The following is a 19,624-nucleotide window of genomic DNA, read 5'->3' as shown; positions in this document are numbered from 1 at the left end:
TTTCGATGATTTACATGCTATGCGCGATCACTTACATGCGCTGGTCGGAAATTTTTCGATGATTTTGTTTATGTTTGCACTTCACACAAAACACGATATAAATTAGAATTTACGCAGGCACAACTATTTTTTGGTGCACTTGCCAACGATACAATTAAGAAAACACTAAAATCACAACTGAATTTACAATTTTAAACAACAAAATCAAAATTTTTTCATTTTTTAATGACAACAACAAAGAAGTCAAATAAATATCGCCGAAATGGCGTGCACAACCTATGCCTACTAAATGACTATTAATTTTAGTGCAAAATGTTTAGGAGTGAAAAGGTTCCGAAATGCTGTTTTATGCAAAATTGTTTCGTAGTTTTCATCTTAGACAATGTAAATACAACGCACAGGATGCCTACACATTAAAGAACAGTACAGAAGAGCCTATGTGAATGAGTAATACATGTGTGCGAAATTAGGCGGTTCGCCTTCGGCTCACACGCCTCAAACATCGCACACATGTATTACTCATTTACACAGGCTCTGCTGTAATCTACTATTAATCGGTTGAGTACAAATCTTGTACTTCAATTTGTTTAAAATGCATTTTACTAAAGGACCATACTACCCAGAGCCTGTCATTATTTTTATCGTCATTATCGACATATGTGACAGGCTAACGTAAATACTTAGATTTTGATTGAAGTTCATTTATACACCTCTATAAATGACGAATGCGCTTTGCTGAAGGGTAAGCAATCTTGCATGTCTTGATAGTAAAATGTGCTGTAATGGTCGATTTCTGTAAATTTATCAGGATTTTTTTGTTCCAAATCGGTGCTCAGAAATCCTTTGAAAGTAAATTCGCTAAATTGTTGTGGTAGCCATAAATAATTTGTTGCATTTTCCTCAAAAAATATTTTCGTTTTCGATATTTATCAGCAAAAATATAAATTTTGAACATTCAACGCGGTAATCGCTTCAACTAATATAACTGAACCCAACTACAACAACGAACAATCCATTATATCCGTTACATAGTTACTAACCCATGAAAAATTGTTATTTTTTGTGAGTGCAAATATCTCATGTGTAAAATGGAAAAAAAAGTATTTACTTTGCTATATATGCAGCGCAAAATGTCCATGTCCATTACTCTAAAATTTAGCGCATAAATAATAATGGAGTAATACATGATAGGTATTTTTAAAGTAAATAATCGAGACCACCACGGGCAGTTTATTTAAATTTGATTGAACGCAACACGTGAAATTAGCAAATTTACAACAATGTCTAAAGCCTGTGTCATCAGCAGAACAAATTTTGTAACAAAGTTGACGTCACCGTAGAGAATGCAACAGAAAATATTTGGAAAAATAGTTTTCGCCATATTGGAGTAAATTACTCTTAAATCTCATCTGAAAAAGGTTTTCGGACATCGATTTTAATTAAGTTATGGCTCTGCAAAAACAGTGAAAAAAACGCCCACTCCATCAAATCGAAAAAAAAACTATTAAACAAAACATTATCCAAAGTGCTATATACTATGCTCCAAAAGTTGAGAGCTCACGGCACCCAACAAAACCCTTACATATCCGAAAATATACAACAAAAGCTTAAGCCTTTTACTAGATAATAGCCAAACCACAAAATGAATTTTTGGTTGCGGGATTATGTTAGAATTTTAAGCACGACTACTATTGTACCATAGTTGGGCATTATTATATGTTTTTTTTCTCTCTGTCTCTCTCTGGGTATGATGGAAGCACAGAACGATCGTATAAGTGCTAGAATTACTTTTTGCATTCTTTTTTTCATTGTTGCATACATGGAATTTTCCGGAAAATTCACGCAGATTTGGGCAACATTTAATTCAATTTTTTTCAAGTGCAATTATTTAGACAGCTTTTTGGGCAAAAAACTTTTTAAATTCCGAATATTTAGTTACATGGAATATACTACAATGATGGTTATGGTTACATATATACACACGTACATGGGTTCAGCGCATTTATTTGTATAAATAAATTATGTTTATAGTTGGAAACTTGATGCATTAATAGGAAATAAGCCGATTATTTTTTGGAAACTGGCTCAGTGACTAAATACATCTGTACGTGGAGTGGATAGCGAATAATATAGAACACAATTTGATTTTTCATTATCATTTTCCGATATTTTCCATTAATGGGAGTTGTACTCGGGTATTATCTACAAATTGCAGGTATTATTTGCAATTGCGTATTCTGTACATGGGAACTTACAAAGCAACATAAAGCAATGTGTCAACCATCTTAAGGTAAATTCGTTTTCCTGTAAAATCAAAGAACAAAAGGAAGACTTCATTAGGCCCTTTCGCATTGATATGTGTTGCTACAGTTACCAGTTACTGCAGAAATTTTTCTTCGATCGATGTCAAATTGTAGGTGGTCTTTTATATTGTCCATCCTCAAATGTATTCAATTGTCACCATTGTAGAAGTGTCTAGTTATGTGTTATCGATAATGACATCAACAATAAGCGATCAGCTCTGTCTAGTGTACTCTTATGTATTAAAATGTATGTTTAAACAAATAAAGTAAAAGATTTTCCATCAAAAATTAATTGAAATACCAATTCAAATGTAACAGTGCGCTCAATTACTATGATAGACGATATATGTGTCCTAGTCTCGTTATAGTCAAATAATACTACCAACGTCTTTTTTGTCGTTTGTCTGCTGCAAGCAGTATTTATCTTAAAAACGAGCCCAATCATCTCTCCAGAACATCTGTCAGTAACACAAATAAAATTCCGTTACTATCCCGATCGTCTGTTAAAGTTTTAATTGAAATTTAGCAATGTCCTAACTTTATTGTTTTATTTGATGTTCGATTTTTTGTCGTTTTTTTTTGCTCGTTATACATTCCCAATAATAATTTAAGAATCCCCAAAGCATGTGACGCTATTTTACTGATTTCTGCTGACTATGCCTTTTCAAAGAAATGATGGGAAAAAATTTGTTCAATCCAAATATTATCAGAAAAAAAAAATCCCTCAACCCAAATCATCGAACAACCAATATGAAGATCAACTTTTCAATGCGGGTCAATTTACAAAAGTTTAAAAAAAAATTCTGTATGTTATACCCAAACGAGGAAAAAAAGTTTTTTTTACCATGCCCTTCTGTTCAGTTGTTCAGCAGTGAAGTAAGCCTGTATTGTTAAAGAAACCCCACATACGCACAGGAAAATAATATTACGTAAAAAAATTACTTCTTCGTTTTGTTGGTAAATATGCAATTTATTTGAAAGTTTTTGGAGCTAGCACTGCTAGCGTATATTATGTGTAGAGTGTGTACCTAAACGCAGATCAAAAAATCTTTCAAGCAGAAGAATTGACAATTTTTTTTTTCCTTTTGCTCTCGGTAAAAAGATATTCAAATATGAGATTGAAAAATGGAAGACGAGAAAATATAATCCCTAATTTCACAAGACCTGGCCTGAAAAGGTTTTTTCCTCTCTTATAATGTAAATTTAAATCGAAAAAAAATCTATAATACTTTTTGGGGGTTGTATGTGTGCCTAAAACCGCTCACACTGCCAACTATAAGTTTCTGAATTTCGCATATATCCACAAACGACAGAATAAAAAAAAGAAATCCGAATCTCTTCGGTTCGTTATTTAAAACTTTTTAAATTAATTTTTGCTGATCTGATGCCTAGCGTTACTAACGTTTTACTTTCGAAGCATACTTTGAACTTGGTACGTTTAACATTTCCATCTATGGAGGTAGCTACTTGCTGAGCGTTTATTTTTTCTCGATCAGAAATGGAAATGAAATTTTAATTTTCCACAGAAGTGAAAAGGTTTTTTTTTATTTAAATAATTTAATCTCACATTCAGTTTCATATATAAATTATAAACTCAGGAACACACCATACCCCCCGATACGGGGATATTAAAGTGAAATTTTTGAACAGAAGGCATAACTACTATACAAATGTACATACATAGATGGCCAGTAACATACTTCAATGGCGTGTACATGGCAGATGTCAGTTCGGTTGAACATGTCAAGTGGGTAAACTAAAGCGATTTTATGTTGCCTGCTGATGTTATATATTTTATTATGCGTTAATGTTTCGTTTGGAATTTTGGCTAAAGTGTGAGAAATGAGATTCACTTTTACAAAATACAAAATTGCGGTTAAAATGGACATTTTGCCAAAAAGAGCGAAAATGTTAGATAAATTGCAGGGAATCTGTCATTTTCTGACTTTATTACTTTTGTATCATAGGAAAAGTTTTAAAATAAACAATTGCAGAGCTGAAATAACGTCCACAGCAGGGATCTGTGCCATTTACATCAAATTGATGTTCGTTCTACATTCATATATTGAAATTGGGTTTTCAGTGAGTCAAATTTAAAGGTTGGTCCTTTGTCGCATGTTCGTTTTGAGCACGACATACTAAAGTACACTCGGTGCCGGATCTGTAGAATTTGATTTTGTGAATCGAGCGCAAAGGTTTTGAAATGACATTTTATTTCAGTAGTAAGATATGACACCGAACACTGGACTGGCAATGAACATCCGAATTTACTTCCACTAGAACTTCATCATTTGACCGATATCAATTAAATTCGTTTCATCTGTTGTCGACAGGGACGATAAATAGTACATTACTATACCAGTGAAGTAATTTGATATATCGTATCCAGATGAGTAAAAGTATCCGGGGGCTTCAGCCCGATGTACTTTTACTCATCGTAAGACGAGATATCAAATTATTTCACGTGTAAAGTATAACGTTTTACTTTACTAGTGAGGTAATGTGGCTTTTCCCTCACTAGTGAAGACCCTTTCCATCGCTCGTAAAGTAAAACGCCATACTTTACACGTGAAATAATTTGATATCTCGTATCACGATGAGTAAAAGTACCTCGGGCTGAAGCCCTCGGATACTTTAACTCATCTGGATACGAGATATCAAATTACTTCACTGGTATAGTAATGTACTATTACTTTACGAGCGAGGGAAAAGGTTTTCACTAGTGAGGGAATAGCCACATTACCTCACTAGTAAAGTAAAAGAATTTATTTGTCAAGCGGTCTTACATACTAGAATGTATGTTAAACTAATGAAGTAAATGATTTAGCGTCACGTCTTTGAAAACGCTTACATCAAAAGAAGTAACAAACTCGACAATTATACTATTGATATGACTGTCATTTGTGGAAAGTTCTAGAATTGGTTGGCCACTTCTTGCACCAGTTGCAAGAAAACTTGAACATATAAAACTTATTTGAAATTTATTATCGTTTCACTGTGTAGCAGTGGCTTAATTTAAATGTGCAACGTATTAAAAACGTCAATCGAAGACGCTTCTCATGGCATCAACTATCAATAAAGTTTAACAATTTATGAAACCTAGTAATAAATCATAAACATAAATATGTCAAGATGTGTGTACGTTCACCTATAGCAAGGTGGAATAATGCAGGGCAACGTAATGCGGTGAAGTAAGGTTTAATAAAGTGTAGTGGGGTGTATGATGCATTAGAGTGCACTCACGTGCACAAGTAAAAGGTAGTGAGATACATCAACGAGATATGAAATGAAATTTTATTGTAAGGAGAATTAGTTTCGACAACAGACAGCTATGGGTTAACGACTACAGTGAATAGTATGTAGATGCCATAATGCCATGTGATACAAATGACGGAAATATGTCTCTCATCCATGGATACGACAAGGAATACACGCTCGGTACAATCTTCGTTTGTGTCAGAAAAATTGAAATCGTCTATTAGGATAGTCTTTTAAAGACTAGAGCTGCCAAAGTCACAAAAAATGTCACATAAAAAGTCACAAATGTAGGTCATTGTTGCTTTCGAGGCGTACCGACTTCGTTTCTTACCAATTTTGCGAAACAGATGCATTAAATTTGAGGTCGGTACGCCTTTGAAAAATTAAAGTGCGGTCAGTGACCTTGAAAGGTTTAAAAAAAAAATATGAAAATCTAAACATAAAGTCAGCCCTCTGTGGAAGTTGGTGTGACAAGATGTTTTAAGCTCTTTTGTTAACAGTTTGTAAAACCGGCACCACGACCTATCATCTCCCATCGATCCATTTTCAGGAAAACCGACTCAACAATATTTTGTGTATTTGTAACCCAGGATTAAACCAATTTAATGGAGCTGCACAGTGCACACCGAGACATGTAAAATTAAGTATCACCTTGTAAACCGAATTATTAACATAACATATACGACCGAGTTAGTATTGTATATGCAAACCTTATCTCATCACCTAAATTTAACATAAAAATAACGACTTCGGTACATTTTTTATACCCAGAAGCTCGAAACTATTTTCGTTTGTATAAAATAACTTTTCGCAGACTGTAAAAAAGTAAAAATGATGCAGTGTATGCAAAATAATACCATTTTTATTCCCCACATAAAGGAAGAGCACACCAAGATGTAGGAATACAAGGAATAAAAAAAATTGGAATAGAAAATTACTGTTGCGATAACACATAAAATCCCTTTGCAATGTTGTTAATCTTGTAAAATGTCAAAAATGTAACAGGAACATTTGTTTTTGAGAATAATAAAGTAATAAACAGAAGAAATATACAGTTGGAAAAAAAGCGACTGGAAGAAGAATAATATAAAGATTATGGAAAAGAAATGAAAAATACACTTAAAAAAAAACAACAGCAGAAATATCTGAAAACAACTCCCAATCATAAAATAATTTTTTTTCTGCTCCAGAATTTCCTTTGTCAGATTATAATGGGATTTCTTAAATTTGTCCTGTTTGATACAAGGTTATTTTGCAACAAAAATAACAAATTTCTTTATAAACTGTTTGTTATGGATAATCAACGTACACTTACTTCTTTCTAGTTTTCGATTACATTTTTTTTTTCTTATTTATTTATCTCGTGAGTTCTTTTTTTCTCTTCTTATCCGACTCAATTCTACTTTGCATTTACCGCTGGAAGTTTTTCTATTTTGAGTGACAAGTAGGGAAAATACCGGAGTTACGATGGAAATAAAAAACCTTTCATGTTGAAAAAGATAACATGAAAAGTAAATATCAAAGGATTTTCCTGTGCAGTTGATCGGAAATTATTATCCATTAAATTGGTTTAATGAAGAAATTGCAGGTATTAGCATCGGATGCAAACGTATTATGCAATCCAGCTGAAGTCTCAAGACGGCAACAGATCTCGTGTTTGAGGATTATGTCCATTAATAGCTTCTTCTTCTTTTGCTAGAAAACATTTTATGTAACTTTGAATGAAATATCTGCGAACATTGATCGGGTCTTTACTGTGACTGTATCAAAGTAATATTGCAGCAATATCCTTTTTGCATGTGAATAGAATATTAATTGTTATCTCCGGATAATCAAAGAATTTCTTTCAGTACGAGCTGCACCCTAAAGAAATACGATTTCCGTTATTGACAGTAGCGTGAATAGTAATTATACCGTCAAAACAGCTTATTAATTCGTAACATGTGTATAAGCCAGAACTATACGGCGTTTGTGAGTGTTAGTAAATTCGATGGTATTTTAACAGGTAATAACATATAACACAAAAGTCAGGCCGGTATGTTATAGGTGTTCTTTTCTTTGGTGTGTAAAAGCTGGGAAGAGTTGCACCCGCCAGAAAGCAATGGATAAATTCGTAAAATGAAAATGTTTTTTGCAACTACTTCAAAAGCCTTGCAGCTACTTGTAACCCTAGTAGAAATATTTTTGAATTGACTCAAAGGCATCAAAAACACAATAAAAGTCGACTCGCGGTCTCGATACATTTGGTAATCTCAGTGAAGCACCCGCAGGATAGAGGCAGTTCCTTATGATTTTTTGGAATAACTTTCGAAACTACTTCAAACTGTTCAGTGAAAGTATTGGAGTCGATTTTTATCGTGTTTTTGAGACTTCTTATTGGGAAAATCAAAAAATATAATCTGCTTATGCTAAACACTATCAGGCAAGACGAGGTAGAACAAATCTCAAGAAGTGTAAAACAACGTCAGTCAGAAAGTTTTCCTCAAATGTCATTTGTAAATTTAATTAACTGTAACCATAATGAATTAATTCCCTATAATAATCGCTATGCTATTCACATACACCATGTCTGAATGAATAATCCTTCAAAATAAAACAATGAAAAATAGTAACTGCACTATTATAATGCAAGTCTTTTTTAGCGCCATACAGCACTAAGCAAAGCATTCTATTATATTCCTTTTATTTAAACTTTTCCAAACAACTTAATATTTTGAACGTGCATATGCATATTACTCCTGCGGGAAATTGCTTTAATTAAAAAAATTTATTTTATCGCAACGCAAAAAAAAATGTAGAAAAATAGCGAAGCATTTAAAGCAATTCTGTAAAATGGCAAGAGAACTGTAAAACATCTTTGAGTAGGGTTTCATGTTTTTTTCGCAGTTAAAGGTTGTAAAGAAAACATTCGCTTAAAGTAGACATTCCGCTAAGATAAGTGCATCAAGTCTATGAAGTTTGATTAGTTCGGTGTTTATGTTGCAAACTTAGAGCTTTACGAACGAATCTTGCTAGACTTGGGTGAAACGTCATTGAAACCAAATATTTTTAGGTAAAATTCAGACAGATATGGACCATTGCCCATTGGTCATGCTTAAACATGCGAAAAATATTGTAATACCACTTCCGTTTTCGTAATTATTTGCCATTTCGCTGCGACATTTTACTAAACAATTTTGTCAATGAACTTTCCATGTTTTATTTATTTCGTCATCAAATTTTCTGTTTAAGATCCAATCATCATTTCACATCTATAGGCACAATAAAATTATTAAATCTGCTGTGACAAATCCTTGTAAAAACGAAACGCCTATAAAATTGTGGTGACTGAATATAAATGAACGATTCCACGCCATAGTAGTATGTGGAAGTAGATTCTCTCGTCTTTATATTGCGTATTTTATCTGCGGTTTTTCTGGCAGTAAATTGCCTTTTAATATAAAACGATATGTTCATCGCACACACATATTTTTCAAAGTTCAGTCGTTTGGATATTATTTTGCAAAATATATATACTACAGCAAAACTCACGGCGAAAAGAGGAAGCACCTAGATCTACTTACATGCGGGGATGGAAGTAACATAACATATAGCCACGTTCAGTATGTGTGTTGTGATGTAATACACGAGTTCATTTAGAATTCGCAATGGGTGAGGTTTATGTGTTCTCTCATAAAGCATAATCCCTTTCTATGCAACCGTTTTTCGTTCTAGTTTTTATGCCGCACATTTATGAAAAAAAGCTAACATTGAGGAAATAACGATATAGAACACCATAACCAAAGACTTTTCTACACCTCCATTTTATACGGGTTGTTTTAGGATATAAACACTTGCATTGCTTAAATATACATGGTAAGCCCATAAAAAGAGAAAGAAAACCGGTGTTGTAATGTTTATATTAAAAAAAAATTGTAGTATGATGCTGCTATATGGCTGTGTATATGCAGAGAAGGAATAGGTGAACGATGTCAGGGAAAATAAATAGGAAAAATACGTTTTTATTTTTTTGCTCTATAAAAATAGTAATTAAGAGTAGAGCAAATTTAGTGAAGGGAAATGTAGCGTTAATAATAAATAATACAATTATGTGCGCTGAGATATAATCTTTTTACCTTAAAGCTACTTGAACACGTATGGTAGTAGATTATATGGATGGAATAAAAAAAAAAATGAAATAAAAATTGCGCTGTGTGTTTAGTTTACGTAACGTTTGGTTATTTGTTTTTCGTTGCAATCTTTTTTCTTTTTTTAAATTTTAAATTTGTTCATTCAGAATTTTTTTCAATAGTTAGACATGGTAAATAATTTAGTGACAAAATGTAAAACTTTCGTTGTCTTTATTAGGCAATATGTTGCATGCAACTAGGTGAAAAATGATTTTTGTAGAACTAGGTGCAATATTCCTTGACTGACTGAAGTTCTTAGTAGTTGTGTTCGTAATGGCTTATTGATTGATTCCAATGATATGTAATTTTGATGGCCACAAAAACATAATTAAAAAAAGAACTCCTAAAACGGTCCTTATTTCTCAAATTAGTTCTGTTTTTAGTTTCACTGGAAATCTACGAAACGTTGTCTATAAAATGGCGCAGTGAAAAAATGGCGTATGTCATCAAAAAAACTTAACCCTCGCTTTGCTCTGCCCGCAAGCTTTAAACTCGTTGATTTTTGTTCTGTTTATTCGCTTTATTAATATATTACAAGAAAAATACTATTAAAATAGATTTCGTTTAACAACAGCAGCTAGATCATTAGACCAACATAATCCAACGTGACCTTTAACCTCAGGAGTTCCATTCTCTTCAAAACATTTTTTTTAAATCAATTCTCCAATTATTGAATTAACAAAGGACTACTCCCAGATGGTTGAACTGATACCACCAATTTTCGAACTTGACCTGAGAACTACAATGTTGTTCAACTACTTAGAGATGGTTGAACCGATACCACCCATTTTAGAACTTGACCTGAGGGGTGCATACTGTTTTAGTATAACCTTCTCACGATAAATACATTTTATTTTTAAAGTAAAGGACCCGAACGTAGTGCTAAAAAAGCAGTTTTTATTCTTATGGTGACAGGATGAAAGCTCCCTTGAAAGTATGTTCGAGAGAAAAATTTTTACGACGGTCTACACTAAGAAGCGTTCCGATATATTTTCGTCCGTATTTATTACGCTATTTCTATCTATGAGTGAAAACTATAACATGCAGTGAAGTGAAGACATCCGTATTTGACAAACTTATCCAACTAACATTGTGAACTTTGTGAACGACAAAAAAAATCGACCGAACGAAATATACCACTCAGAGCTCAGATGTTATTGAAAGAGTTCCTTAATTCAAAACTAATAAATATTATGTGACTTCTTCAATATTTATAGTTTTTATTTGAAACTATGAGACACTGAAATTTTTGATAAATGTTTTTGTCGTGAATTCACATTTTGCGAAATAGAAAAAAGAAGCAACAAAACTGACACACACCAAAAAAAAAGTTCTGGAATTTTTCACTCATGATTTATTAATATTTTTTTTCAACTGCGGCATGTGAAATATAAAACTTAAATTTCAGAATACGGTTAAACCATAAATTATTGTTATATTTATACTCAAAAATGGGTGAGTATGGATAGCCGAAGAGGTCGTTATGCTACAGATCTTTATATGCAACTAAAGGCTGGAATTTTATAATTTTTTAGCAACTCAGTGACGTTGAATTTTTTGAGAAAAAGGTGGTTCGTTGTATGCACCTCGATTTATGGTTTTTAGGCACACGAGTGCCTACTGCTTCAAGTGACAATCTCCACATCTAGTGCATAAAAAATCAATTATCACTCGGTGGTATAAATATAATAATTATTCGGTCGTATGGACGTTTTTGAACTGTTTTCTGACGACAATTACGAATTTCACTATTCTCTGCTACTTGATAGCGGAAATGGACCGAATAATGCAAATAATAATCTGATAACAATTGACAAAATCTATCCCAACCAACTACAAGATGCTTTATATTAAACATTTTTTAAACGTTGCCTATTATTCATCCCAAAACGATTCAAGTGGCTACAACTTATTCAAAAGTTATAATGAAAACCTCTCCAGCATGCCAAGAACTTGGCTGCATTTCAAATAAATTTTTGTCGGAATAATTCAATAATTTTCCGGTTTATTAAAAAAAAATACGAATTTCGTATACGTTAGTTAAAACGAAAACAACGATGAATGATTCACTTTCAAAACTCTGCACGGAATGAGGCGAAACGAATCGTAAGAAATAAATAAAAAATTGAAACTTTTAGCTTTGTGTCAATTCAAATTACATAAATCTTTTACAAAAACAAATGAATGTTTCCGGTTTGACGTTCGTTGTTCCTTGTTTATTTAACGGTATGGTGTTTTTTTATCTGTTACTCTCCCACTTATGTATGATTTTTTTTTTGTCAACAAGTCATGCACATGACAACAAGTATACCGCTAGGACGATATATAGTACGTTCGTCGAACCAAGTTCTAGATGAAAATATGAATTTTTTATCCAGTGTTCAATTGAATTTTCCACTTTTTTCTGGCCATATTTATGAAAGAGGTGGAGAGGTTCTGTGATTTCCGCTGGGAAAATGAAAATATGAACAAAGTGGAAGTGTTGTTTGGTGTGTGTGTTGTTTCTTCAACAAAAATGAAAGTTGAAAGATTTTTTTTTGTATCAACGTTCAATAACACTTGAATGGGTTGTTGTGAAACGATGCCAGCATGTTTGAATATTTACATTGATTCCATTGAATGAAATTGCGAAAGTCAACGAACCATCAATTTTCAGAACCGTACGAAGTACAGTGTGCTCGTAGATTTATTATGTTATTTGTAAGACTTCGTATTCAAATCTTTGAGTAAGAGGAAATCTTTTGTGGATACCCAGAGAAGCAAAAGAAAATGTTGTCGATGCGTACACAACATACCGAACAAGATACAAAGATATTTTCTTTGATATTTTCCTCTGTATGATGAACGAGATTCTTTACCTCGTACTAGACCTAATTTCAGTGTGTCTGACCGACTGTGAGAACAGACAAGTTAATATAAACCAAATTAGAACATGCACAGAAAGCGAGCATAATACCCGCTCTCAATATCCACCGAAGGTAAATCCACAAGAATGTAATGATGAATTATAGATTGATGAACTGATTAAATTGTTGAAAGCTACCGTCGGTTTTTTACAAACAACAACAAAATTGTTTTGAAATTCGCATGCATGTCTACGTTTAAAAATTCAACACATGTAATTTCGTATTAACTCCACTTATTCGTCGGGCAAAATGCACAGCATGGATTCAACCCTTTAAATCACCATTACTTGATATCTACCTTATAATATCATAATTGTATGGACTATCTATTAGAATATTAAAATTTTAAATTCAACGTTCGATCGGTTGACGTTATATATACATACATATACCAAACCCAACACATTAATTTTAATAAATAATAAGCAAATAATTAAATGAATGATGTCTGGTTTGGTGTATATTTATAAAATAATGTGCTATTCAATACATGCTAGGGTGGTTCGTCAACTTTGTTGCACAAAACTGGTACGCTATAATAGCATTGTCTTTGTTGAAAACGTAGGCGCGTTTTTCATATAAAAAGGTACAGGATTGTTTCATACACAACCAGTGTTATTAAATCTGTCACTTCTTCTGTTTAAATTATCTTCTAGTGTTTCAAAGAAAGTCTGGTACTTCTTCAGTTTTACTGTAAGTTCTGACTATAGATCTTATGGTTTTGACTAACCATTTCTGAGATGTTAAAGAAGCAGTGAGATGCTGTTCAGTCACCAGAACAGAATTAAAGATATATTTTGCTTTTTCTCGAAGGACTCAACATCTTTGCAGTTTTAATGCACAACTCAGACAAATTCCTCCAGCGGAAGCTGTCAAATTTTCAATTTTTAGATAAGAAATTTTTTATTTGAGGTTAAAGCAAGGACTATAATACGAAAAATATTTTCCCATGCTTCCTTCACTCTTACCATATTTTTCTTAATTTAATATTTTTAGAAAATGTAGAAAATTGCAAGAAAGTTCGTGAAAACGTGTGAAAAATTAGAAAAAAAGAGAAATGTTTTACCAAAAATAGTGCCTGGGTCAAAGATGAGACGTCAATCGCACATCGACTCTTAGTCGGAGATGTACATTTTTGATTTATTAGCTCAATCGGTTCGAACAGAAATATACCAATGACCATGCGCGGGTTAGTCAAAATAGTGTGATTATTCTTTTACTTCACTTTTAACCTGACAATTCGTTTAAATGATTTATTATTACTCACCGTGCATCTCCCGAAGATGAAATCGTTGATTTCGAAAACGTTTGAGAGGTTTGTTATATAATTTTTGATTTTTAATTTATGTCGTGTACTTTCGGTTGTCGCGTCATTTGAAAGTCCTAAATTTAATTGTCGGAACTATGAGGCAGATATAATTGAAAATTAATTATTAAGTTCCACAGTGCTCGAACATTAATGTTTTACCGTGTTTGTTAGAGGGATTCTTTTGAAAAACAGCCTACCGAAATCGGAATCGGAAGGTATTCGACCCTTAGAATCCAAAACCACATTCAAAAAAATTGTTCGAAGTTTGTGTGGCTGGTAAAAGGTGATCAAAAACCGAAAACTTGTACTTTTCGCATCCAAATTTCATAAGACCTTATTTGGCCCAAGAGCACATAAAATTACCTTTAAAATGATACCCCATACGGCCATGTACGTTTTGTGTACCTCGAGAAATTTCAGTAAGAACAGTGTCAGTCTTCGGTTGAAAACTTCAACTGCACATATTTCAGTGTCAATGAATTTTAAACCTAATAAGTCCCTATTCGGCTCAATAGTACGTGTGATTACCTTTCTAATGACACCCCACACGACTCTGTACGGCTCGTGTAACTGGAGAAATTTTTGTAAGATAAGTGCAAGTTTTCGGTTTTTGATCACCTTTCACCAGCCAGACAAACTTCGAACTATTTTTTTGAAAGTGGTTTTGGCTGCTAGGGTCGAATACGGAATACCTTTCTAGGCACAAATTAAAAAGTGCACTGGAAAATGCGTACGTTTTCGGTAGGCTGTTTTTCAAAAGAATCCCTCTTAATATTCCTGTTAGACATTAATTCATATATGTGAAACCACTCAACCACTCAGTGGTACCACTGTAACCATTCGCTCCACCCTAAATGCATTAATTTTATGTGGCATCGTTCAATTTTCTATTTTACTGTACGCGATTTTTTTTTAAAGAGAGATTAAATCAAATAAAAATGTGTTTTTAATGTTAAATTGATTTTTTCATTATTTCAGCTATTTTTTTTGTTATTTGATAAATTGATGTTTGTGAAGAACCCCTGGAAAAATTGAATGAAATATGCGGTTTTCGTACTTCAATTGCAATTAAAATTTTATTACATTAAATTTGAGCTTTAAGCACTATTAAGTAAAATAATTGCTGGTAATTACGGTAGAAAAGATAAAGGACTACACGTTTTTTTGATCAATTAATGTAAAATGTTTTGTTAATATGTCATTTGCGGCACATTAGTGCAGACCTTTTTTTTTCCTCCCACTGCATTAGGAAGAAGGCCGTTTGATAATGCCGCCTGTGAGCGATTGTATGCAATGAACTAAATGATTTGGACTAATTTCTTTTCATTCAATGGAATTCGAAACATTAATTGTTTCATATTAGACGGAGTACTTTAGCAGAGAGGTATGGACGATTCCAATTCGTATGAATCTTACAAAAGAATGCCTTTAGAGTTACACAATCTGCTAAGACCACATAATCTGTTATTTAAAATATTTTTCAATGTTTGTTCCGAATTTCTGGTCGACCTGAGAATCTTAAAATTTGAACTGGCCTGACCTCCTAGATTTACCTGAATTCTGAAAATCAGTAAAGGTCCAGGTAAGTCAATTAGAATTTGAAAAAAAAAACAAGAAATATCTGTAATCTGACCTGATTTACCTAAATTTTCTCTAATTTTCAGATTTCAGGGCAATTCAGACGATGTAACATTTGACAGTTCAGGTTCACTTCTAAAATCAGATTCAGAAGGTCCGGGATTCTGCACCTGCTCCGAGTCAAACCATTTTACAAATGACAAATCTTAAGAAAAAAAAATTCTAAAACTTTCTAGCTTTTTAGTTTCAATTGAACACATTCTGTGACGTGAAAGTTTACCAACCGTATCAATGTTTGCAGTGCAACGTATTTCACCCTACCCTTACTCATCATTCCTTTGACAAAATTATTTTCCATTTCAATATCAATATCATTCGTTCCAATGAAGAGACCTCATTGATTGATTAAAAATTGAATCAAAATATTATTGATCTTTTATATTAATGAAGTTATTAAACGTAATATTTAGCGAACATTCTCCCGGAATATACGTAATTATCAAATTGCTGATGCTTCTTCTTCTGTCTAATTCAAAATTTCCAATTTTCCACAATATTAACTTGCTCTGCTTCAAAATACAAAATTTTATTAAACAAAATTCAACAAACATTTTTGAACCGAAAACTAAAACCATATTCTCTCTGCTCTTGTACGGCAAAACTTAATAAGCAAAATTTTCTACTGATGCTATGAATGTAAGTATATATATTGTATATGCTGGGGGTTGTTTCAATAAAGGAAGATTATTTCGGTAAAGAATTTTGTGTGCGATGATGTTCAATATAATATTTCCCGAGCAACCATTGGCATACAAGTGTGTATGCTGTACTATATATCGACTATAGATAGTGAAATTATATCTATAAATACACGTATATTTAATACAACATGCACATTGTACAACTATAACCCTTATTAATGTAATAAACGTTACAAACTTTTGTATTACATTTAACAGCCCGTATTCAAAATTCGATGTATAAAGTTAATATGATTTTCGAACGATTTATAATTTATATTTTGGGGGGTATGAATTGATTTGCGCTCTATGAACTTTTGTCTATCTATAAAGAGTGCGATTTATGTTTGCACATACCATGTTAATCTACTTAGAAAAGGTAGAGAATTCCCGCAACAAAGCACACATCTAGATACACAACGAGCGCGAAATGTAACCAGTAACCATACAACACATACGCACACATACATAACCGAACTGAATGTTTCCATCTGTGAGATACGAATGGAAACTCTGTTACCCTACTAATCACATTGAAGTGTATTTAAGTAATAATAAATTCAGAAATTCAAAATTGATTCATGTCTGTATATCGAAATTTTGATGATGTTACATAGGAAAATAGATAATCATCATATGATGTGCATATAATACACCCATCCATACACCCAGTTTCACTATATTAATAATCACCAAAATATAAGCCCTGGTATCGTTTTCGCAAAATTTTTGGATTCAACCATTGAACGTTGCTTAATCAGCAATATTTAAGCTGCAAATTAAGCTCTCTTCAAAAGTTTTCAAGTTGTTTTATATTCGCTGAAGGCTATTTCGCTCCTGGTTTTGGATTTAAATTTTTTTCATAATTTTGAGCATTTACTAAACGGAAAATATTTATTAATTTCAGATTCAACTCCCATTGCATTGCACAATAGTTTTATTCGAATATCAATTGAGTTACGGATTGATAAAGCTGATGAACAATGATATTGTGGCATTATTCGCTAGATTGGTAAGTCTAAATAATTCCACAGTTAACAGTTATAATATCTGTATCTGAATCAAGTAGGGCAAGCTATGAGTTAATGACTAGTGGATCAAATATATATCTACAGTGGCACTGTAAAAAAAATTTGATTACATTTGTGTTCGAAAATCCACACTGTGCATAACATGTTTCTTTTCTGTGCTCATGTGTGCACTGTAGTGTACAAAACAACAATGAAAAACAAATCTATTACTTCAGAAAATTAGCACAAAAGTGTACGGATTTGAACGTGTGGATTCTGTCGATCAATATGAATATTCATCATAATCAGAACTTAAGGTGTTGGTTCATGATCAAAAATTATTCTTTAACTCACTAATTTGACGTCACCACATTCTTGGCTGTAACAATATTTTGCTGGAAGATAACATACCTGCAATGAGAAAAAAAAAGTTTTTTAGATTTTCGCTTACATTGAGAATTTTAAAGTTGCTTAAAACAATGACAAGCCAGTTAGACATCGAGATTTAAGTCAACGTCTCTTTTTACACAGAAGATGTAGAGCTTGTAATAGTCAATACACATAAATTTTATGAACAATGAGATCGAATAATCAACCCTGACAATACTTCACACTTAAAATTTAGCCCAAGAAAACGACCCCTACAGTCTACAGCTGAAAATCGTGAATAGAAGAGAAAGAGCTACTTGTAACTTTCTTGTTGCTTGTGGTAAATCTTCATTTAGAATTAGCATTAAGGCAGGTTCTCCATCGGAACAATGTAAATGGATTTTTTTCTTCCACCCGCTTCATCTACAGAAAACCATGATCATATTTTCATCCGACATTTTCGTTTTACACCATTACCCCACGTTCACGAAACGGTGCACATTTATTAAAAAGGTCATTTCAAATCATGATTACGTAACATTTTTACTAAATCATCGCGATTGAACAGAAAAGAGAAATTTTCATGGAATACTGAACACAATTTGCCGTTCATAATCGACAAATTAAGATACCCAAAAATATATAGATCCCCATAGCCCTGTGTCCTTTAGTCAGGCGACAAAGTTTTCTCATCAATTTTTAACGATAAACTGAAATACAATTTAAGCATCGAAAATATTTGTAATTTATATCACGTGTTTCCTTCCTATCTCTCCTCTGTCTCTTTCTATGTGTACACCTCTTTAAAGTCAACAGTCAGCACCAAACTTTAAGCACAACCATTTTTGACATTATTTTCCCTCTATCCGAGTCAGTTAACTTTAATATTAAACCCCATCCCAACCATACCGAACACTCATGCCATCATATTCCCAGCTACCGTTCATGGGGATGATTGCGTAATGTAACATCTTATGCGAAAGAGAATGAAAATAACGTAACTTAATGTTAATTACTTTAATGAATGCTGTCTTTGGTTTTCATCACAAAAGAATGGGTTTTCTCCGAACGCAATAATATACGCAAAACATTTTCGGGGGGCGCAAAATTCCTTGGGTGTTGTTCGGTTATATGATCGCGTGGTGATGGATAAAGACGGGCTTGGTGATGGCTGCCTGTGAGTGTGTGTTGTTGGTGTAAATTTTAAATGCCATTTTATACTTTCTTGTACACACATCCCTTTTACCAACAGCGAAGAAGAAGAAGAAGAAGAAGCAGCAAAACTCCTTAATGAATTCATATTGTTACACATTTTGTTAGGAAAATAATGTTGCTTATTGCCGAGGTATAAGAAAATGCCTATTGCGATGTATGATGTGTGTAAGTTATACGTATAATCTCGCATATAATATGTACTTGCAAGTCGGATAAAACGGATGTGAATGAATATTTTGTGTGGGTTCACTATATGCATAGTGAGAAATGCTATAACTATACGACGTTTTACGAAAGCCCTTCTGGAAATGAGGATGTTTTAGTAACAGGAAAAGGACTTTATTAAATTCGTGCGTGTACCGAACTTGCTTCTTGTACGATTTTAGATGTTCCATGTGTGATATAAGAAAAGGGGTCTGCAATTTAAGGATTCTTATTCAATTCTCTCTTGTGTTGACATAATTAAATTATGGATATAAGGAGTTTCTTACTCGTATTTAGCATTTCGAATGCGTGGTATGGGGTCATGTATTCACAGGTGAACATTTTAAAAGCTTAAACCATTTATTTGAGGTAGGCAAAGCATATCTTAATTGCTGAAATTTTCACTGTTTTGGAAGGTAGATAATGACATCATCAGTGCGGTTAAGAGATACCAAGGGATGAATGTAATAATTCTAGAATTTAATTCACTTTAAAATCATTGTAAGCATGCTATAAAAAATGCGGTTGACATTAAAATTAAATCCATTTTAACATTTCGCTTC

The 19,624-nt window shown here is 32.9% G+C and overlaps 1 protein-coding gene across 21 annotated transcripts in view; it reads right to left on the bottom strand.

Annotated features, from left to right (window-relative positions):
• The window catches only part of LOC119080723 (CUGBP Elav-like family member 4), a 243,266-nt gene that overhangs the window by 112,276 nt on the left and 111,366 nt on the right, over positions 1-19,624 (bottom strand). For 9 of the 21 annotated variants that reach the window (XM_037189209.1, XM_037189212.1, XM_037189214.1 and 6 more), the window contains exon 4: positions 17,628-17,684. The exons of the other annotated variants lie outside the window; for them this stretch is intronic. In XM_037189209.1, the coding sequence (XP_037045104.1) occupies positions 17,628-17,684 (57 nt within the window). The remainder of the gene's footprint in view (positions 1-17,627; positions 17,685-19,624) is intronic. 21 annotated transcript variants of the gene reach the window in all.

Source organism: Bradysia coprophila, unplaced genomic scaffold, assembly GCF_014529535.1.
Source record: "Bradysia coprophila strain Holo2 unplaced genomic scaffold, BU_Bcop_v1 contig_350, whole genome shotgun sequence".
In the NCBI taxonomy this organism is placed as follows: Eukaryota; Metazoa; Arthropoda; class Insecta; order Diptera; family Sciaridae; genus Bradysia; species Bradysia coprophila.
This window is presented reverse-complemented; position numbering and strand designations above follow the sequence as displayed.